We start from the raw sequence: 24033 nt of genomic DNA, 5'->3' as shown, positions 1-24033 counted from the left end.
GAAGGAAGGAAGGAAGGAAGGAAGGAAGGAAGGAAGGAAGGAAGGAAATGCCTCTACTTAATTCCAAGAATCCTAAAGAAACTGAATTACTAGGTTCTGTCTGAATCTGTTCTTGCTATTGTTGATCTAAAGGAGTTTTGGTAAGGTTATATTTATGTTGGCAAATTTTATTTTCTATTTAATGACCTTCCCTTTCTCCTGTCAAGCCATTGTCAATCTGATAGTTTTAGCCAAGTCTTCGCTCTGTGAGAAGTTATTCACCGTCTCTGTGCTTCAGATTTCTTTTTTGCAAAATGAAGGTAATAATGTTTACATCAAAATATTGCTAGATAACATACAATAAGATAATGCATAGGAAGAGACGAACATGTAACTTGTATAAAATAAGCAATTAAAATATTCGTTATCTTCCCATTCTACTCTCTTTCCCTTGCTCACTTTGAAATTCAGCAAGAAGACTACAAAAATGAGATTACAAAATCACTTCTTAAAATGATTTTTTTTCTTCCTTTAAGCAGAATTTCCCAGGGAGAACTATTTTCATTAATAAAGTGCCTTTCATTTGACAGAATAAAGCTTTATCATTTTATAATTTGTTTTTAATGCATATTCCCAGGGCATTCATCATTCATGCTAATTATTTTTGGCTAATTACATACTAAAATCTTCACAAATATGCTCTACAAAAGGAACAGAAATTAGAGACTGAATTGAAGAACAAATACATCAATAATTCTTCAAATTTTATTTTAATGATGACAGGTCTTTTGAGATAGAAGTATTATATCTCCTTTTAAGGAATACTACAAAGACATGATAAAATGTTAAAGTTGGACAAGAGACAGAGGCAGAGAGAAAGGAGGAGAAATCACAATGTTATCCAATTTAATGAATAAGATGCTATTAGAAAACTGTGTCCAACAGGCTCAGCAAAACCCAAGCAGGGTGCAAAGGAAATACTTCCAGTCTTTACTCTGGCTAACAGTTCTGCATTATCGACATCATTGAGCATCCTGTCTTACATGCAGGGTTTGACTTTCATGCCTGGAGTTCCGTCTAAATGACTATCTACTCCCATTCAGTCTCTTCAGTGGCCTCTTATTCAAGTATTGATATTCCCCAGGATGCTATCTGTAGGTTGTTATCTTTGCACATTCCATGGTGAATCTCATTCACTCCTATAATTTTGACTATCTTCTAAATACTAACATTTCCCAAATCTGCAAATCCAGAATTTCTCTCCTGAGCTCCAGATCCATATTTAATACTGCCAATGTCTATGCTGACCAGGAGGATTGCCACATATTTCAAACTCAGTGTGTCTAAACTGAACTCATTCTTTTCCTCTACAGATCTGTTCCTCCTCATAATCTTATGTCATATGACTTACAATCATCCTTAATTATCCTACTCACTCACCATCATGAGTTAGTTGATTTTTCACCAAATTCTATAGATTTAGATTATTTTTCATTCTATTTTCTTGTTACATTTCCTCTGTTCTCTTTCCTTGACCTTTTATAGTTTCCTGTCTCCTTGCCTGATTTTGCACCCCCATGCTGCTCTAAGTCTGTCCTCTACACTGCAACCATACCTATCCTATACAGTAGAAATCTGTATCACCAACTGGCACCCCACTGCCCTTAACATAAAACCCTAACTCTGTAACTTGTTATATCGTTGGCCTCCAGATCTAGCCTCATCTCTTAGAACTTTTTTTAAAAATGCTATGACCTGGGATTGCCAAAAGACTTGATTTTTCTTGAATGAGGCTTACCTTTTTATACCCCTATTCCCATTTACCTTTTATGCTCTGCTTCACTTATTTTTCAAGACTTAGTTCTGATGTTATTTTATCTGGAAGATATTTCTCCTAATGCCTTCTCTCTTCTCATTTTGTATTATGAATCACTTTCTACTGTATGTAAACCAGATCTTTGTATTACTACCAATTCAACCACTTGTATGTGTGTATATACACATACTATATATATATTCTATATGCTGATAATAAATATAATAATATTGTTACTAATATTTTATATTTATTGAGCATTTATCATGTGTCAGGTAATGTTCCAAGTTCTTTATGCATGTTAACTGATTCAGTCCTCATACGCTGTTTACTATAATTAATCTTTACAGATATAGACATTGAAACACAAACAAGTAAAGTAATTTTCATAGTGTCTAACAGAGCCAAAATTCAAATTCAAATAGTCTGGTTCCAAATCTTGTATTACTAACCATTTTATACTGGCTTTTACAGAAGGTTAAGACATGCCTTACCGATTTGACGTCAATCAGATAATATGTTGGTCCAGTAATGACAGCAGGTTCACTCCAGCTTATGCTGATGCTAAAAGGTGATGTTGCTACTACGTGAACATTTTCAGGAGGACCATCTGGAGCTACGACAATAGAAAATCAATTATCTTGCTACATTAGAATTAGCACTTGCTACAGTATAATAATAGAAAAGACCATGAAAAATGGATAGTCATAATGAATTCATTTTACATTAATTTATACTTCACAGAGTGCTAAAGGCATTACCAAATAAAAAGATCCAATTATTTAAAATTACTCTACGTGAACAACTTCCACATGAAAACTTAATTAATTAAAATCATAAGTACATTATTTTAAAACTTGAAATAATACTTTGAAAGGAAAGCATTACTATTGCTAAAGTAAACCTTTTTAAACAAATAAATATTTTTCTTTTGAAACAGTTAACCTAGCAATGCTGTTTTAAGAAAACCATTGCAGAAATGTAGTATTTGACTACAGAGAGATAGAGAAGCACAGTTGAAAATTAAAACTGGTATAATGAAAGTATACATATATTGTTTTACAAATGTAAATTGAGTTGATTTTATTGTTTTCACTGAGGGTGGAGAATATGAAAGCGTTAGTCAATTGTTCTGATCTATTATTAGAAATGCAATCTTCAAATATTTCTTGAATTCTTCATGATTCCAATTAAATTCTTTAATTTGTTCTACTTTCTTAATTTGTCCTACTTTGTTATTTTTTCAGTAATGCAAAACAAGAGATGATATCTTAAAAATGTTTCTGTTTAAAATCCTTATGTGTACAATTTCAATCTGTGAAGCCACTAGGAATTAGGAGAGATAATAGTATGCACGGAAAGATTTAGCCACAGTTAATTTCACACAGACATTAACCTAAGAATACTGCTGCACACACTTCTGTTTTTCTGGGGCCCCTAGTCAGTTCTAATCGTATTAAATATTGGGAGATAAGTATTTCCCAGTATTTTCAATTTTTAAATACATATGGGCAAACATTATTGAGAAAGTACTATACCATAGATCCTTAGAAGATATAATCAGGAAGATAAAATATTCCTTTCCTCAAATAATTCATAATCTAGCAAGAATACAAGTTGTATGATCTTGGTCAAACACCAAAATGTTTGGACCTCAGTTTCCCCATCATATGAATATTTTATAGTGCTTTAAAAGGAATTATGAAAACAAAGTATGTAAAAATGACTAGTTCAGTATTTGTCACATTGTTGTCAATTATCAAGATGTCATAAAAGATAAAGATAAAGGATAAATAGAAATAAATAACATATAATCTACAATGAGAGAGCAAAGCAATGATACAGATGGGGCAGGGTTGCAAGGTAAAGATGCACTGTGAAGGTGGGAATTGCACTAGGCCTTGATAGATGCGAAGGATACAGCAGGGTTAGGGGCACTTCTATGATAAGGGAAAGATCATAGAAAAGTCACAAAGACATAAACAACAGGATCCACAGACAGATAGAGTTGTATTGATGTAGAATTGCTTATCTTGGCAATGTTATTATTTACAAGTAAAAAAATATATATATTACTCTAGGAAGGAGTCAATAAACCTCACCAGATTTCCAAAAGGATTCATGGTACAAAAAATGATTCAGAATCCCTAAATCCAAGAAACAGAACTATTACAGAGAGACCAGTATTTATGAAGGAATAAAAATGAACAAGCCCAGGCAGTAATTTAGGAATTAAGCTAGAGAGTACTTGATTGTTATGTAAAAGAATTTGGAGTTTATTCTTTAAATAGTGGGATTCCACTGAGGTTTTTGAGAAAGGAATTATTTTTCCATTGATTTAGGAAGACAACTCAGGTAGCTATGAAAAAGTTATCTGAAGCACACTGTAGATAAGCTCTTTCCAAAAAGCCAAGTAAGACATGAGATCCCAAATAAGAATAGTGACAGAAGGGATAGATAGGAGGAGATGAAACCTAGAGTCACTATAGGAAGATTAATAAAAAGAACTCGGGGAATAATTTGATGTGGGTGCAAATTGAGATAGAGAAAGTAGTAGAAGCTAATTCATGCATTAATATTGGTGAATTTTGACAGTTCACACCATCTCATTCGGGAACATACACTGATTTTGGCGGGGTAAGACTATGGTAGGAGATGATAAATTTGGATTTTTATTTGTTGAGTTTGAGAACCTCCAGAAATCTGAGATGCCTACCTGGCAAATGGAAAGATGAGCTAGGAATGAGGCAAATAGGATCAGAATGGAGAAAGTTTTGTCCTTGTTTTTAAATTGCAGATAAAAGTTGGGATGGTATAAATATGGGTAGTATATCTGGTTCAAGTGAATCATGTGTTCTGAAGAGAGTCAAAAGGTTTATTTCAATACCAGATAGGTATAAGATGTTACTATCATTTGAATGTGTCCCCTCCAAAATTTAGATGTTGAAACGCAATGGCCAATGGGATGGTAGGAAGAGGTGGGGCCTATATGAGGTGAGTACATCATGAGAATGCCTCCCATGGTGAATGGGATTAAGGTCCTTGTAAGAGAGGCTTCATGAAGCATTTGGATAGCTTGCCCTTCTGCTTTCCACCGTGTGAGTTCATGCATTCCTCCCCTCCAGAGGGTGTAACCCTCACCAGATAAGCAAATCTGTCTACACCTTCATCTTGGACCTCCCAGCTTCCAGAACTATGAGAAAACAAATGTCTGTTCCTACAAATTACCAAGTCTCTGATACTTTGTTATAGCAACACAAAACAGACTAAGAGATTAATAGTGGTTACAATCTTTAAACTATGAATAAGTAATTGATATTTAGAATATATTTCTTAGGCATATAACATTATGTCTATGAAATTTAGGTGCACAACTCAATCCAAAAATATTTTAATAATAGCATTGACATATTTTAATAATAGTACTTGAATGTAACCATACAGGAATCTAGAAAATACATTTTAGGAAGTTTCAGTGAACAAATACCTTTGGAGTGACAAAGATACTCTTCCTATTTGTACTTCTGAAAACTGTGCAATAATCTGAACATTGACACCCCTTACTCAAAGATCCAGTTTTATATTGCCAAGAAAACATCCAGGGGAGAGGGTGAAGAAAGGATGCTCCAGGATTCAGGGATCTGATGAGCTAAGAGGTGCTAATGATGAAGACAGAATTGGGTACACAGTTTCTCCAACAACTAAGGTATCAAGGAATCATACACATTCCCTGCATAAACAGACATTTTCATTCTTTTTACTGCTAGCTTATGATCCTAGGAAAACCGCCTCAAATTGTAGCCTAGTTCATTTAGGTAATTATACGTAACAGATGAGAGCTATAAGAGGTCTCCCGCAATCAGCATAATTAATTGCTTTGAAAAATATAAATATAAGATGCTTTGTGGGTTTCAATGGCCTCTCTTCTGTCTCTGACTCTATAAAAGGGGATGGGATATGAGCTATGAATAAATGTATTAAGGCTCCTTTATTATTAATGTTTTTTGCAAAATTTGACTTCCAGCTCTGTAAGAAACAGTGAGGAGAGAAACGATTTTCTGATCGGCCACACATTTCAAGTGGTTTAAAACAGGAAAATATTTTAGAGTCCCCTTGTCTTTCTTATAACAAAATGTTCAGTTGGCTTTGAGAATAAACTTATGCATTCATTGAATGAATAAATATTTATTAAGCAATTAATATGTGCTAGGCACTAGGAGGACAAAAATCCCATACAGGTGATCAAGGTAGCTTTTGATCCATCCATAAAGCTTCTACTGTTTAACCTTTTTCATTTAGTAACAGTTTACTGAACACTTATAATATGCCAGGCACTTTGGAAGTGCTGGGAATAGAGAAGAGAACCAAAGAGACAAAGACCATGGAACTTCTATTTTAATGCAATTGAGAGACAAATAGTATATATTAGAAAAATATAAATAAATGAATATATAATACACAAGTAAATTATATACCATGCTAGGAAGTCTTATGTACCATGGTGAAAAATGAGACAAGGTCATGGGAATGAGGATGCTTAAGGGTGTTACCATTTTAAATACAGTGGTCAGCACATGCCTCACTAAGCAGATAACATTTAAACAAATATTTGAAAGAGGTGAGGGAATACTGTTTGGAGAAAGAGTGTCCAGGAGGAGAATGGCCCGCGTGAAGACACTGAGGCAGGATTTCGCCTGGTATGTCCGAAGAATAACAAGGACCACAGTGAAGCTGAAGCCCAGTGAGTTGGAATGAGAATCTGAGAGGAAATGGGGGCCAGATAATGTAAGGCCACTAAGACCAGCATTAATGTCTTCCTTTGTAAGTATGGCTATTGTGAACAAAAAGACAAACACCATGAAGTAGAAGGGGCTGTGATAGATTGTGATCCTTGGTATCTAACTCATACCAGAAACATGGGCTAAAATTAATTACATCAAAAAGGAAAGGTCATCTCCAAAATCTATTTGATTCATGTACCTCTGTAACATATACTACTCGATGCTGTTGGAACTATACTTTTCAACCTAACTCATTCTAGCAAGCAAGTAGAGTGGCACATTATTGCTGCCCAGACATCATGAAAAATTTATGGAGAATTTTCTGCGGCTAAGAAAGTTGTGAGATTTTTCTATGGTAGCTTGTATCTGGAAAAAATTCTGTATCTCTGCTCTATAATGGCTTCTTTGGGTCTCAACTGAGGACAAAGTACAAAACCATTTCCCAAGGAAACTTTGGCTTGTGAGTATGTCTGTATGCCAGCTCAGAAAGCAATATAACGCTTTATTTTCAACTTCTCTTCTTTCACAATAAAACGTCAATGCTGCAATCATTCCTTTAATACTAGCAATCAAAGCCCTCATCAGGGAGTGTGTGACCCCAAGCAGAGCTAAGAGAAAAGTGACATTCAAAGATCATTCATGACAACACATATAATCACCTATACTACTAAATATTTTAAGTTCCTTGCACTGATCAATGATTATAAAAAAGCAAGGTATTTAGCCCCTTGCTGAGCTATGCGTTAAAGTCATTTTTTGAACTTTTCCCAAAATCGTTTTCCCTTCTTTCTTCCTTTTTTAAAAGAAACAATCACTCTAAACAATGTTTGCATTTTCAATAAAGTTCTTGATAAAAGTGCCTGTCTTGTTACACAAGTTTCCTGTGTTGAATCCTTTGTCAAAAATTTCTTTCAGCATGTATTTTGCCAACTTGTATTCTTGAAGGATTAGAGCTCCTAAATCCAAACTAAAAAATAAAAGTAAACTTATATAACTGAATATATATATATATAAATATATAATATATAACAAGATATGTTTCACCTGTCTGGAGCAATGAAAGATAATTGTTTGATTAATTCATAGGTAATTTAAGAGAAATATTTATGCCCATCTATTATAAAACAGCATCTAATTATTTTAGTATTGTACAATATTATAATATACTTATATACATATACAAATTATTTTAGGTATTTTTCTTATGAAATTTAACAAAATTCTCAAAACATATAATAAAATATATGCATTTTCTCTGTTATCACAGCATATAGTAAACTACTACTAGTGTCATATAAGGGTGGCTACAAAATTATATTTATGAATGTCAAGTACAAAAATAAAGGGAGCTTATGGTGGCAAAGGTATGAGGAGTTGAAAATATGCCAGTTTAAAAGCTTAGTAACTTATAAGCATCTTTGGGAGATTTTATTTGTCTCCCCATATACTGTCACATTCTGATTTAGGATTGTTTGTGAAATGAATCTAGTCAGTAATGGGCCAAGATATCACTATACCCTTACTGTTATAAATCACAGCAATTTACTCAGTAGGAATGATCTATCCTTATTCTCTCATTCCCCATAATCCAATCACTTCCTCTCATAAGCACTTTCCCCCTGGTTTTCACCATAATGCATTTTCTGTAACTAACAACCATCATTTCCTGATTATCATGCTTCTATCCTTGCACAGGAATGTGGGTCTTATGTGGGTCAGGGTCATCTTTCCCATCCATCTGTGTCTTGATGCTAAGTGTGTTAGCTTGAAAGGTGAGTCTGGATAGACCATCATTTTGCCCAGTCCATATGAAAGTTTGAATGCCCCCATCCATGCCACTTTGATTAAGAACCTACAAGTTTTATTGTGCCTAATACTATAATTTTAGAATAAGCACATTCAAAGACTTATTTGTAACTTTGCAATCTGCAGATCCCTGTAAGTCTAACTTAATAGTGGAAAATATTCTAGAAAATACTCTGTGGTTTTTAATGTACTTCGTTATGATGACTTTTCTAAAAGAATAAACATAAATGAATAAATGGTTTGACAGCAACTCACAAAACAGGAAACTTCAGCTCTATATAGCTGCAATTTAAATTGTCTGCACAACTATTTGAATTTAAGTTCAGTATAAAAAGTTTACTAAAAGGGCCTACCATCCACGGTGTTTTAGTTTCAGGATTTGGTACACTAGGCCACCAGATTTCTAGTGACTGTCATCACTAAATGAAGGGCTCTGTTGTTTCTCAGCTACACAAATATTAACAACTTCAAGGACTACAAGTCGACTTTGACTCAGCACATCTGGACAAATTAACACTGAGTGTTAGATGTCTCTCAGGATTAGAAGAAATCCAACAGGCTGGTGGATTTCTGTGTCTTCAGCAATTCAGGGCATCAAGTGCCCTGAAGTAGCTCTGCAATTGGATTCATTATATTTCCACACAGCAAGAGAATCTCAGGACATATTCCTGTCCACTGGTTAAAACACTTTGATAACTGGCTATGCTTTTGTAGTTTGGATGTTTTCCTAGAGCTCAGTGATTTTGCTGACCAAAATGCAACACCACTGTTGGTGTAGGAAATATTTCCTGTCATTTTATAAGACGTTAATTGTGTTTTCTAATTAGATTTCCTAACAGCAAGGTGGTGCTGCAGAGGGTATAGTACAATGGTGTTACAAATACAGCAAGCCTAAGAATTTGTCAGATTAGATTCATGAGTACTAAGAATGATTCATGGATGTTCATAGTATTAGACCTCACTGTATGATCATCTTATTTGATGCTTAAATGAGTTATTTTCTGACTAATTTCAGACTGGCTTAAGTTGGAAAAAAATACAAAATACAAAGAAAACCTCTCAGTTTCAATACTGGCCATGCCAGGTAAGAATGAAAATACTCTAATAACTACTATTACTTTAGAATCAGATAATACATATTTTCTGAGAATAGCATCATGTTTATAAAACAACTTTTTACAACAGTGGTCCTCAAAATGTGTCTCCAGGCGAGCAGCATCAACATCACTGGGGAAGCCATGGAAAAGCAGTTTCTGAGGCACTACCCCAGACTTACTGAATCAGAAACCATGAGTGTGGGGCTCAGTCCTCCAGGTGGTTGTAATGATTGTAGTTCAAGTTTAAGAACCACTGCTCTATAATGTCAACATGCCATTTGAAGAAATAGTGACACTGCTCTTCAGATTAGATGACCAATGATTACAACTCTTAGAAATAAGGGTGGAAAAGGGGGATTTAATGATTCCTTCTGTGAAGACTAGGGAAACAGATATAAAGGAAGTTTGGGAGCTGGTAATCAACCATATATCAAGCCATCAAATTCTCTACAGACTGGTCTCCTCCTACCTTTCATTCTATTTTAATTCTGGATAAACTATGAAGAGGGTTCTCCCTACTCACTTCCTCCCATCCCAAAGTTTCTAGAATAATAACAGGTCAGCATGTTCCATTAGAGCATAAAATATCACCGCTTTCATGCTACCATGAAGCTCTGCATTGGAACAACCTGGAATAATTCAGGGAAGGCCATTGCCATAATGGAGTCTTAGGGCCAGGATAAATGTTGCTATTTTCTTCTCATATTCATTTGTATGCAGGCATAATTGGGGTAAAAAATATCTAGGATATCATTAAATAAAAATAAAAACCAAGGGTATCAGAAACCTCAAAAGTATAATTTTGAGGTGTGTGTCAAAATTCTCACTCAATTTGTCTTGGGAGATGATTGGGCAGTTGGATAGTTTCTCTATGTGATATTAGCTAGTACCTCTCCATCTCTTGGTACTTGTCTACAAGCCTGAGGCTTTGCTCAAGTCCTAGTCAAGATCTAAGAGTACAGACTCTGTGCTAGAAATAAAGACTTATGAATGAATTAATGTTTTAAGTACTTAGAATAGTACCAGCACATAGCAAACACCCAATAAGGTAAGTCATTGCTAATATTCTTCACTGTGCAGCCTAGGGCTCTCAATTTATTTACTAGGCATGAACAAAAAGTGACCAAGACACCATACATAGTAATCCTAGGATTTTTCTATAATTTGGAATTTTCATAGTTAAATCAGAATTTTCTCTACTTTCTTAGTAAATGCAGAAGAACTGGGAGCTGAAATTTTGCTGACCTAGGGCCTAATGCTGAGCTAGAACTTAGAACTGAGGTTAAAGACAAAAATTCACAATGCATTACACCTACTTTATGCTTCTTGCTGAATGAACAGAAAGAAGATTCTCAGAAGCATAAAAGTTAATTCAATTCAACATGAAATTTAGTTTGAGATTCCAGAGAAAATAGGATAATTCATTTGAAGTTTAAAAAGATAAAATACAGCTAAGCTATAAATGGGGAGAAAATTTCCTCCCCTTTTTCCTTTATGAAGAGCAGACTTTCTAAAATATTGATGATTTGATTTCTTTTTAAAAAAACAGTGATAATCCTTACACTTTTCTCTGTTTGATTTTTAGTGATTTTGCTACAACTTTCCACTTGCTTATGTAAATAGGATTTCAAAACAAGTATTTTTATTTTAATTCTAGAATATTTGCATCATAACCTAGCATAAGGTCTTTTGACATCAGATATATAGTTGAATGCTTTATTACTTTAATATTATATGCTTTCTATCATTTCCTTTAAATTATGATTTCACCCATATATCTCTTCTTTGTAATCACACTCAGCCCTCCAAATTTAAACATCGTTCTTCCCCTTTGTTCTTTCGTGGACCATCAACCTATTATAATTCTGTCTCACTATACATATTTATTACCAGTTCATTATCTCAGTTAATCATTTAGATATTTTTAATGCTTTTCCAATCTATTCTGAATTAGGCATTTATTATTTTCCTTCACTGTTTGAAATATTTTTAATGCAATAATTATTTCTTTCCTATATGCAATAATTCATATTTCTTATATGCAATAGGAATATTTCATATATGCAATTATTTATATTTCTTATGTTAATTAATGAAAAGAAAAGTCACAAAATGATCAACAATATAAAATAGACTGATTTTGTGAAATAAAAGAAGCTGAATATATCAAACATGAAAAGCAACTGGCCAGGAGAATTTTGATTTTGGCAGTAACAATGCAAGTATTTGAAAGCCAAGATTTAGACCAAAAAAACTGAAAAAAATCATTATGAACTATTTTAAAATATGGAGAATTTTGACACTGTAATACTTTAACAATAAAGTCAAATGCCTTTCTTCCATATTCATAAAAAGTCTTAGATTAAAAGTAGGCACAGGGGACAGAAAGGTACATAAGACATGCTCAGTTGGCTATTTCTGCTTTTAAGGAACTCAAAGTCCCACAAAAGAAAGAGAGAGAAATAACTATGATGCAATATGCTCACTTGTTGAGAAACAAGTTTTGGGAGGTGGGACTGGAAATAAGGATTTCTGAAAGGCTTCTCAAAAGAGATACTTAAAAACATAGCGAAAAGATAGCTGGTCACCAGAAGAGGAGGAAAGAAAGGACAATAAGAAAGAACAGCAAAGATTCTGGACCATAAAGGAGAAAGAACAGTGCCTGTATGAGAAATATAAACCAAATCATAAGTGACCTTATAGAGCTTACTAATGGGCATAGTTTTAACATGAAGGTAAATAGAAAATGATCAAAGATTTTCAGCAGAGGAACATCACGGTCAGGCAGGTGTATTGAAATGCTGAGTTCAGATGAATGGTAGAAAATGAGAGCAGAAAGACTATTTAGATCTCTTTTGTAATCATCTAAGAGATAAATGTAAAAGTCTGGATTTAGAGACATTTGAAAAGAAAAATAGACAAATACAAGAGACATTTAGAAGGTAAATACGGTAGGACTCAGGTTTTGCCTTGTGGGGGATGAGAGTAGGTAAAAAGAACTAAAAATGATTTCTAGGTAACTAGTTTGAAGAACTAGACGAATAATGGTGCAGTAAACTGAGACACGGAATACATAGAAAGGAAAAGACTTGCAAGAGAAGGTGGCAATATGGAATTTGAGATGTCTATGGGAACCTAAGTGGTTATACCAATAACTTCATTATTCAGGCCTAGAGGACACAGAAGTTGTCTTGAATTATCCATTAGGGAGTCCTGCGCAACTAATTTAGAAGACTTTCAACAGCATCTAACCAATTTTGCAGAAGTGCAACCATCATGTCTAGAATAAATGATATTTATTTTCTCTAGTGGCAGCGAGATGGAGCCCATTTTAATACTGCACTGCCACCAAATGAACTTCTAACTGTCTTGAATTATAGATTCCTATTTATTTATGGCTAAAATCACTTCTTAACATGATATAATTGCTTCTTTATAAAAAGGATAATTTCTATCTCTGTTACTATAACATTTATCACATAAGTGCATTAAACAGTTTAGAAGAAACTAAGGAAAACAACCAAATATACAGTAACACATTATTTCTAATTTTAAATAATGTTAAATTGTACTTTTGTCCTCTATTTAGTTTTTCTTCTTTTTAGATCATAAAGTTGCATTCCTTAGAAACTTCTTTGATGAGGCATGTTTTGTTGAATTTTTTTTTAACCTAACAGATGTTTGGGTAGTTAAAATTCCTCATGAGTATGGTATCCTGTGGTTTTCACAACCTAAGTGCTACCCCAGGAATTTTCCTTTCTTGCTGTCTTCCAGTCTTGGTGGTCTATAGGAGATGCACATTATGAGAGTCCCATTTCGTTCCGTACTAATTTCACACCCACACTCCTTTAAAGTTGTACATTTCCTCAGCATTAAGTATCTATTGTGCACCACAGAGACATTTAACAGCTTTTGACTTTACATCACCACCACATATATACACACACCACTCAAATTGCTTTTGACTTTAAGGATAATCAGAAAAGTAGATGAGTAAAATAATTTTCAAGACTGTAATGTTTCAAGTTAAATATTTCTGCCATTTAAAAAAAATTTCATGCTTATATTTGTATCTATACACTCTGAGCATGCAGTAGAATTATGGCTATTATATGGATTAGTTGAGGACAAAAGCAATTTGGCTTCAATGATCTAGGTAAGAGCATGTGAGAGAAAGAATGGTTAGCTTGAGTTGGTTGAACATTGTTTCCCTTATTTATTCTGTTTTACAGGTGTACATTCAGATTCACAGGGTAATCCAATTTAAATCTCAGCTTGCATTCTGACTTTTCTCCCTGATCTTCCATTCTGATGCTCTTCGTTATGGGCTCAGATAGTTAATGATAACCTGTTTTCTGATTATATAATCCATTGTAGAAACTTTTATAATATTTATTATTAAAACTAGGTGGTCTTTTATTTGAGTTACTCAAATTTTAAACAATTTGATTTCAAACTACCCATTAATCAATAACTCTTTATCGAGAAGATCCAGGTTTTGACAAGATGTTATATTAGTAAGTGCTTGAGTACAACTTTATGTCATTAGGATAAAATGTAGTTCTCTGAGATAGTTATTTTGTGCTATTTTATACTGTTGTTTAGTCTTTTCTCTAATTCAAAGAAAGAGTTATTATTTTATCTTATATCATTAAACAACATACCGCATTTTTATTTTATTTTTGAGACGGAGTCTGGCTTTGTCACCCAGGCTACAGTGCAGTGGCGCAATCTTGGCTCATTGCAAGCTCCACCTCCTGGGTTCAAGCGATTCTCCAGCCTCAGCCTCCCAAGTAGCTGGGATTATAGGTGTGCACCACCATGTCCAGTTAATTTTTTTTTTTTTTTTTTTTTTTTTGTATTTTTAGAAGAGACAGGGTTTCACCATGTTGGAAAGGCTGGTTTCAAATTCCTGACCTCAAACGATCTGCCCACATCACCTCCCAAAGTGCTGGGATCACAGGCATGAGCCACCACATGACCCATGCCACATTTTTGAGTCAATTATACAGAATACAAAACTTACTGATTTTCTTCATCCAAATTATTTTTTGAGTTTGCAAAATGGCCATTATATTTTCATCTTTGTTATATAGAAGCAACATCTATGAATGCCTTATTTTTAATATTAAAAGGATTATTGCTCTTCAAGACTTCTGTTGCTTAACTGTTCTAATTTCTTTTATTCTTATGTTATTTCACCATATATATTATGTTGCAATAAAATATGCAGTGTATTTTTGTCTTTTGTATCAAATATAATCTCAAATTATCTCTTCCTGACTTAATATAATAAATAGAACTTTTATTTTGATGTATACTTATGAAATTTGGAAATTCAAATGTACAATATTTATCATTAGAAAAATGTCTTCTATTCCATTGGAAGCAAACATTTCCTCCATTCTTGAAACTAAAAGAAGAGTAACCAACTCACTGTCAAAACTTAAACAATTATTCTCACCCACATGTGACTACTTAGTTGAAAAGCTGTGAGTTTTGAGAATACAATCATATGTTTGTTATCACAAAATTGAAAAATATAAATCTTTTCATCTTTCTCTCCTAATCACAGTGGTAGGAAGTCCATTTTTCGTGTGTTCCCTGGAAATAAAATATGGCCATAGAACTTAAAAAGGGGTAAGAAGTGGAGGAAATGGGGTGGAAATAATGATATTCAAGTGGAAAGACTTGAGAATGTAGGATTATTTAGAAATCCAACTTTTCAGTTTCATTTACCGACTTCTGAACTGATCATGTTATATGTTGGTTTATGCTAATTAAACATCTTGTATAATAGTGTCATGTGTGCTTGCAAGGGACTGTGCATTTAAAAAGTTCACTTCCTGGCTCAGTGTGGTAATTAGAAGCAGGTACTCCTCAGTGAGATACTCAGAATGGGAACCCTTAGTGGCAGCAGGCACAAAGGCACAGGCATATTTTAATCAAAAGTTACAAATCCGCTGTCCACAAGTCAGATCTAGGCTACTGATGTGTTTGGTTCCAATCTCTGGGCATTTACTTATTTCTGTTTTCTAGTTATATTAGAATAGTTATTTCTTGACAAAATCATCAGGTTCAAATACCTACTGACTAACCCCAAAGTAAACTGAACTTTTTCCCTATTTTTGCTATCTTTGTGATAGCATCATCATCCTTGTCATCACCTGCACTGGAAAACAATCTTTTTTGTCCTACCCACTAGAACTTATTCGATCAAATTTCTCTCATTCAGGGAATATTTATAGAGTATTTCCTGGTACTAGGAACTATTCTAGACAATAAGAACATATGGGTGGGATGGTAGCTCATGCTCGTAATCTCAGCACTTTGGGAGGCCAGGGCAGGAGGATCACTTGAGCCCAAGAGTTCAAGACCAGCTTGGGCAACATAGTGAGACCTCATCTATATCAAAAAAATTTTTTAAAATTTAGCCAGTCACAGTGGCATGTGCCTGTAGTCTCAGCTACTTGAAAGGCTGAGGTGGGAGGATTACTTGAGTCTAGGAGGTCAAGGCTGAGGTAAGCTGTGATCATGGCCCTGCACTCCAGCCTGTGTGAAAGAATGAGATCTTATCACACACACAAAAAAGCAATAGTAATGATCAAGGCAGACCCTAAACACAAACAAATAAAAATGATCATGTAATTATAAATATTCATTAAAATAACATGATATTATATAAGATTACTGCATGACTATTTTAACTATTTTTAGATTGAGTGGTCAGGGAAACTCATTCTGAGCAGAGATGATTTAAGTAGAGATCTATGTTATAAGAAGCTGCTCATGTGAAGAAGGAGGTGGAAGAACATTTTGGTCAAAAGAAACAGGGAACGCAAAGGTGCAAATTCTAAGAATTTATTTTGTGTAAGCAAAAAAAAAAAAAAAAAAAAAGTCTAGTATGAGTGGAAGACAATGGTAAGGGGGAACATGGCTATAAATAATGTTAAAGTTTAAGGTAAGAGCCAGGTCATATAGGGCTTGTTAACCATGATAAGAAATGTAAAATTTATTCTAAGAGCCATGGGAGTTCATTGGATAGTTTTAAGCAAGAAAGTGACATCATCTGCTTTAGGTTGAAAAAGACCAGTCTGGCAGTGTAAGAGGCTAGTTAGGCTAGTGATGTGGGAGCAGTAATGAAGAGTTGGACTAATGTAATAGTAATGCAAATGGAGGAATTGGGTTAGATGGTGTGATTGAAATGAATCATGGGCAGGATTGAGGAGGAAAAGAACAGTGCCTGGATTTTCATTTTCTGCAAACAGATAAATAACGATATGAGAAGGTTTGGTATTTGATCATGATAATTTAGAGAAGTATATTCAACACACAAGCCCAGTGATTAGTTGATCAGGCAGATATACTGATCTGGAGATCTAGGCAGCATTCAGGACTAGATATAGTATTTGAGAATAATTGAGATGTAAGTAGACTTTAAAGCTATAGACCAGAATAAGAGCAGTTAGGGTAAAATCTCCTTGGGTTGTGTGTTGATAAAGAAGAAAAAAGGGCCAAATATAGCTCTCTCATCTCTCCAATGCTTACAGTTAAAAAACAATAATTTGCTGAGAATAATTCAGCAAAGAGGACTAAGAAGGAACTACCAGGAAGGTAGGAGAAAAAACAGAAGGGCAGACCTTACAGAAACCAAGTGTCAAAGTACCAAAAAGAGAAAAGGTTGGACAATTGTGTCAAAGGCTGAGTTGTCAGGATTCTACCTCAAATGTTGAATTATATTAACAGACATTTATTGAACATTTACTATTACAAACATTATCCCAGATATTCTGGGAAATTATAACAAGAGACACAATTGGTGGCCTAGAAAATAAAGCCCTCTAGATCAAAGTTTATTTCACTATCTATATCTATAAGTGCTAACATGGTATTTGTCACTGAACATCTATGTCTGTGTGTGTGTAGGTATATCACTATGCTAATAAGTATCAAAAATGTTTAAGAACATGTGATTTGAATTTGAAAGGAATCATCTTTTAAGAGCCTCAGTCAAGATAGGAAGATGACAACATAAGGTCTATATCTGAAGGGTTAATATGGGATGGGTGGCCTGGCAAACCTGAAATTTGCTCTGGAGGGCTGGGGCAGAAATGGCATTTCAGAGAATGCAGCCATTCTCCAGAGCTCTGGCTTGCAGGACTTGATTTGCAACTTATTTACGTTGCATAGAAACCATCACAATTCTATGTAGACAGAGTTCAGGATAAGGAATGTAAATTTATTTACTTAATTATGGTTAATTATATTCTCCAAGCAAGCAGGGCAAACAGTTAACTATAAACATAAAACCTACGTTGCAAGAGCAATCTTTACTTATACATTGATGGTTTGTATGGAAAAGCATTTAAAGTTCTGAAAGATGTATAGATGGCAAAATAATTTCGAGTGTTTGTGTTTCTTCTCTGTATGTTTTTCTTCTTCCTATCTCAAGCTGGGAGTTGAACGCTTGATATTTCTTTGCCTCAGAATTTTGTGCAGTTGAAATATACAAGCTGAAAAACTACTTGCAGACAGATCAATCAGGGTTATTGTGGTCACAAGTGTTTGTGTGTAAGTTTGAAGTCACTGAAAAGGTCATAAAGTTGGGCTTAAAAGCAGCAGAGCCTCCAAATATGAAAAAAAAAAAAAATGTGGGCCTGGGTCAAGGGCATTAGATGATAATCAGTATGGCTTAATGGCAGAGCATCAGAGAAGCTTCCCACAATGCACTGTTGCAATATGAGATTCTAGGACGTTGGCACAACTTTGGGAGTTTGAGAAAAGCCCTAATAATGACTAACATTGAATTTCTCTTTGGGTTTCAACTAAATTAAAAATAAATATGTTGTTATATATGGTAGTGTCCTCAGTTATTTCTATGTTCAGTGATTTTATACACAATTAGATTAAGTATAAAGCATAATATATAGACAGATACAGAATATAACAGCAATCAATATGTATATGTCAGGACAATACTCACGGCCAGGCAGAGTTTGTGTAGAAATCCAATTTGAAGCATTGCCATAGCCAGCATTGGTACTGGCAGCCACTTGGAATCTATACCATCTAAATTTCTTTAATCCATCTACTGTTTCTTCAGTTAAGTTAGCTTCATAGAGGTATTGAATTTTTTGATGTTCAACACATTCTTCGGATTCCCATTCTCTGCATTTTTGAGCACGAAGCTGAGTGGTAATTTTGTAATTTTGAAAGTAGCCAAGGATAGTGTCAGGTCTTATCCATGTCAATGTTGCACTAGTTGACTGTACATCAGAAAAAGCAATATTTGTGGGAACACTGGGAACTAAAAATTAAAGGGAAAAATTAAAAGCAGTTACAATTACCAAACACTTTAAAAACAGAAGAAAGAATAGAATTCTATTATGGAGCAGCTAGTAGAGATCTGTCAAATTACCATAGCATTTAGATTAATTATTCCCACACTTAATGAGAAGAACCGTAGAGTGATGCTTCCAGGACCACCATTTTAAAAGGGTAGAGGGCAAAATAATTGTAATTTATTAATTCCTAATTTTGCTTCCAAATTCAATCATAAGTGGCTTATATAAACAAACTTTGGCTTCAAATAGAACTACTTCAGTGTTACAAAGGAAAACTGTATGCTCATGTCATCCTAAGGACTTCCCTAGGTATGGTTTGAGTTTGTAATATTCAGTTCCAAGGGAAGAAATTTGTGTATTTAAATGTCTAAATAAACACAAACACATCTTATATCCAGTAAATGTTGATTATAAAACAATTTTAAATAAACAATATTACTGACAGTTTTTAATGTATATAATTCATCTATTTTTTTATTTTATCTCAGGTATATTTAGAATTAACACATGGTCCTACTTGGAGTCATTTATTTGCTTTCATACTAACTATCGGTTTGCCAAATGCATACCATGTGTCAGGCTCTGAGCCTGGTGTTAGCGATTGAGGATACAATAAAGCTCATGTCCTGTTTTCCAGAGACAGATTATTAGGCAAGTAATATAAGCATGTTACAGTTAGAAATATGAAAGAGCAATCAATTAAGTGGTATCGGAACTCTTCTCAACCATGCCTTTCTTTGTATATCTTCAAGGACCTTTATTAAGAAGATGGAGATAAAGAGAATCTAAATGGTGACATGTGAAAATTACATAATTAATGCAAACTGTATGTTAATATTCACATTTTAAAAAAAGAAAATTAATAAATATTTAGAAGGCTCATTGATCTCTAAAGATATATTAATTCAACATTCAATAAATATCTAAGAGCATCTAATATGTACAGGTAGGATTGTGGGTGCTGAAAATACAAGGAACAAAACAGACAAAACTTCCTGCCCCTGCAAAATTTACATTTGGGGAGCTATAAACAATAAAAGTATCAATAAGCATTGTACATAGTCATCTTTTGTATCCACAGGGTACTGGCTCCCAGACCTTCCAGGGAGAACGAAATCAGAAGATGTTCAAGTTCCTTATATAAAATGGTGTAGTATCTGCATATAAACTACACACATCTTCTCATATAATTCAAATAATCTTAGGCCATTTATAACACCTAACACAATGTAAATGCTCTATAAATAGCTGTTGTACTGTTTAGAGATTAATGCCAAGAAATAAAAGTCTGGGCACGTTGGGTACAGATACATTTTGGTTTTGTATATTTTCCATCTGTAGTTGATTGAATCCACAGATGCAGAACACACGGATTCGGAGGGCCAACTGTAGTGTTTTGGATGATAATCAGTGTTACGGAGAAAAAGAAGAATAGGAAGAAGGAGAGTTTCAGGGATACTGAAAATTTAAATTAGGCAATCAGAGAAGGGATTAGAAGATACTAAGTTCCATATGTAGGCAGGGGACTTAGCCATGTGAATATTTCAGAAAGAGAAATTTGAAGCAGAGGAAACTGTATAGTTGCAGGCATGCCTGATATATTTGGAGAGTAACAAGAAGTCCTGAGTGACCGGTAGAAGCTACCAGTGTGTGACACTAGAGGACATTGTCATGGCTTTCATTTGAGCAGAGAAGTGGCAGCCTCTCTCTTTCACAGAATCACTCTAGCTACTGTGTTGAGAACAGACTAAAGGGTAACAAGGCTGGAAACAAGGAGAGTAATTAGCAGGCAACTGCAATGTCAACGCAAGAGATCACGGTGGCCTGGTCCATGGTGGTAGCGGCAGAAGCAAAAAGAAACATTCAACTCTTGAATATAATGTGAAGGAGAGCTGGCAAGGTTTGCTGATGTGTGGCATGTGAAATAACAGAGAAAGAGAGGAATAAAAAATGCCCTAAGGTTTTTGGATTGAGCAAATAAAAAGATGAAGTCACTATTAATCAAGATGTGGGTGACTGCAAGAGGGGTAAGCTTTGGGGAGAAAGATTAACAATTTCTTTTGAGTAGGTTAACTTTGAAATTCCTCTCAGATACCCAGAAGGAGATGATATCAAATACTAGATAGATGCTTGATTTATATATATATATATAAATATATATAAATATAAATATATATATATATATATTTATCAAAACTGGAAGAGAAGTTATAAAGCCATGGAAGATAGTTAGTAGATTAAAGTCTTATGATCATATTCAATTACTTTATTTTTAAATATTAATATTTATTATCAAATCTTACTACATTTAATTGAATATTAACCTTAAAAGTAGCAGTAAGATAGAGCACTTGGCACACTACTTACCACAAATTCTGTTTTACCTTTACCTATCATGAAGAAAAACAAGTACAGAAAACACTATCTTTAGGGAAAAAAAATGTACATTTATAGAGGAAGAAGTTTTAGAATTGGCTAAAAAGTAGAATTTTCATAATTTTTTTCAAATCCTTCAGTCACTAAATTTGAACTCAGATCATCTGAACCTAAGATACATTTTCAAAATATTCTAACATAAATCAGATGCGTTTGATTGACTTGGGTGTTCAGAAAATGTTTTTAGAGAAGAGATGGCACGTGAGATGGAATTTCACTGATTGTGAAAGTGGAGATCATAGAAAAGAGGGTGATATGAGCTAAGATAAGTTAAATTGCAGCTTGTAATTCATGTCAGCAATAACAAACAGAAGGACTGCAAAATAGCTTGGGGACTTACTGTGTCAGAGGAAACTATAGATAGCTTGTCAGGCAATGAAAAGCTATAAAAAATGTCACAGTATGTCCAGAGGTACATTTTATTAAGTCTAGTCTGGTAATGGCAAAACAGGAAAAGGGAGAAATTCAGAGACTACTTGATTTGACAGGAAAGAAGAAATTAGATGATAGCAACAGGACAGAAGTCAGTTTTTAAGATATATATTTGGCAACTGAATCCATAAGAACAGACAAATAAATGAGAAAATCACATAATCTCAGAATTTGGAATTGAGAGATCATCTTGTTCATCTTGTCTCTTTGTCTGACCTTTGTGTCTGCAGATATCCCGCAAGATTCCCGGTCCCTGTACAAACAGATTCTTCCACTTACTCAACCAAACACTGATCTAGGTACAGATGGAAAGCTATGTTGCTGCTATAGCTAAGAATCTTAACCATTTTACTTTAAAATAGAGAGCTATCCAGTGGACCTGACCTTATAACCTGAGCCCTCTAAAAGGAGAATAGTATTTTTGGCCATTTTCAGAAAAGGAAGTCAAAGCTTTAAAGAGATGGATTCAATGCACAAAAATTTCTCTATTGCTGGCTTTCAAGAAGGAGGGAGCCACATGATAAGGAATACAAAATATTTAGGAGCTGAGAGAAGCCCTTAGCTAAAAGCCCTCCAGGGAAGGGGCTGTCAGTCTTATGACTGCAAGGAACTAAATTCTACCACAACCACATGAACTTGGGAGAGGATCCTGAGTTACGCAAGAAAATGTTGACTGACAACTTGACTTCAGCTTGTGAGAATAAGTAGAGAACCTAGGCACAGCATGCCTGGACTTCTGACCTATAGAACTATGAGCTAATAAATGGGTATGGTTTTAAGCCAGTAAGTTTGTGACAATTTGTTACACAGCAATAAAAGACCAATACAATCATTAAGTGATTACAAAATGAGCGATCACTACTTACCCAGTCTCTGCTTACATATAGAGAGCAAGGGGAAACTCAACATCTCAAGGGAAGTTTATTTTAAAATTTATTTTCAGATAGCTCTATTAGATTGTACAGCCTGCATCATTTTGAACTGATACTTACTTTCCTATAAATCTTAGCTCTGCACTATAAACCCACCCCATAAAAGATTGAGAAAGATTTTGCTTCTGTATCCATCTCAATAAAAATATTGAAAAATCGCTGCAAAAGATATATTTATTTGTAGGTTATAATCACTGCAAAAGATATATTTATTTGTAGGTTACATAAAATGTCAATGTACATATCAGATCTTGTCTCTAAGAGTCTACACTACTGAATAAAACAAAATGGTGATTCAATAAATATTTTTTGAATGTATGAGCAAATGAATCAAGGGTGTAACAGGGGACTTTATTTAGCTTTCCTGATGAAGGATAATTTAATTAGAGACCCGAAGGATAAGAAGAAGCTTCACAGATAAAAAAAAAAAATCAGGATGTGTGAAGGAGTTAAGACCCTGAAGAAGAAGAGAGTGTCACACATTGAAAACACTTAATGAAGGCTGCTGGGTCTACAAGGAGATGAATGGGAAGAGATGAAGTAGGCAGTGTAGGTGGAATCACATTACACTAAGTCCTTAAACCAAATGTATGACTTTTAGCTTTATCTGAAGTACAGTGGGATACTTGAAAAGTTTTTTTAATTTTTTTGACAAGGTCTCACTCTGTGGCCCAGACTGGAGTGCAGCCTTCCCTTTCTTTCCATCTAACCTCATATCCCACTGTCTTCCTCCTCCCAGTCCCTTCTCTCACTTCCAAAGAATATACTTAGAGTGACGGTCTTAGTTTTGGCTGCTGTAGCAAGTTACTATAGACTGAGTGATTTACAAACAACAGAAATTTATTTCTCATCATTCTAGAACTGAAAGTCAGAGATCAGGGTGCCAGCATGGTGGGTTTCTGGTGAGAACCAGCCTCTTGACTCCAGACTGCTGGCTTCTTATTGTGTCCTTGTATAGCAGAAAGAGGGCAAAAGAGCTCTCTGCAGTCTTGTTATAAGAGCACTAATCCCATTCATGAGGGTTCTACCCTCATGACGTAATTACCTCTGAAAGGCCTCACCTCCTAATAGCATCACACAGGGAGTTGGGACCTTAACATGTGATTCTGAGGGTGATACAAACATTCACTCCATTGCAGAAAATTATTTGTTATACAGACAGGTCACCTTTGAGAGTAAAAGGCAATGTCTATTGGATGAAATGCCAGCACAACAAGCATAAACCCAGACTGCCCTGGAAATTGGGATTTAGGGTCACTATATATATGCTTTGGATATGTTTTGCCTTTTTCTTTAGTGTTTGGAGTTGTATGGAGTAAGCACATTTAAATGGATATATCGAATTTGATTTTACCAGCCCCTGTGAAATGATATTAAGCTGTGTCCAATATTTGCAACAAACAAGCTGTA

The 24033-nt window shown here is 34.5% G+C and overlaps 1 protein-coding gene across 1 annotated transcript in view; it reads right to left on the bottom strand.

Annotated features, from left to right (window-relative positions):
• Window positions 1-24033, bottom strand: part of PTPRQ (protein tyrosine phosphatase receptor type Q) — a 212543-nt gene that overhangs the window by 71562 nt on the left and 116948 nt on the right. Inside the window, exons 26-27 of the mRNA XM_031936254.1 lie at window positions 18463-18786; window positions 2290-2411 (exon numbers count right to left, since the gene is read on the bottom strand). Of these exons, the coding sequence (XP_031792114.1) occupies window positions 2290-2411; window positions 18463-18786 (446 nt within the window). The remainder of the gene's footprint in view (window positions 1-2289; window positions 2412-18462; window positions 18787-24033) is intronic.

The sequence above is a fragment of the Piliocolobus tephrosceles genome, chromosome 10 (assembly GCF_002776525.5).
Source record: "Piliocolobus tephrosceles isolate RC106 chromosome 10, ASM277652v3, whole genome shotgun sequence".
Taxonomy (NCBI): domain Eukaryota; kingdom Metazoa; phylum Chordata; class Mammalia; order Primates; family Cercopithecidae; genus Piliocolobus; species Piliocolobus tephrosceles.
Note: the sequence above shows the minus strand (reverse complement) of the source record. Positions and strands in the feature narration are given on the sequence as shown.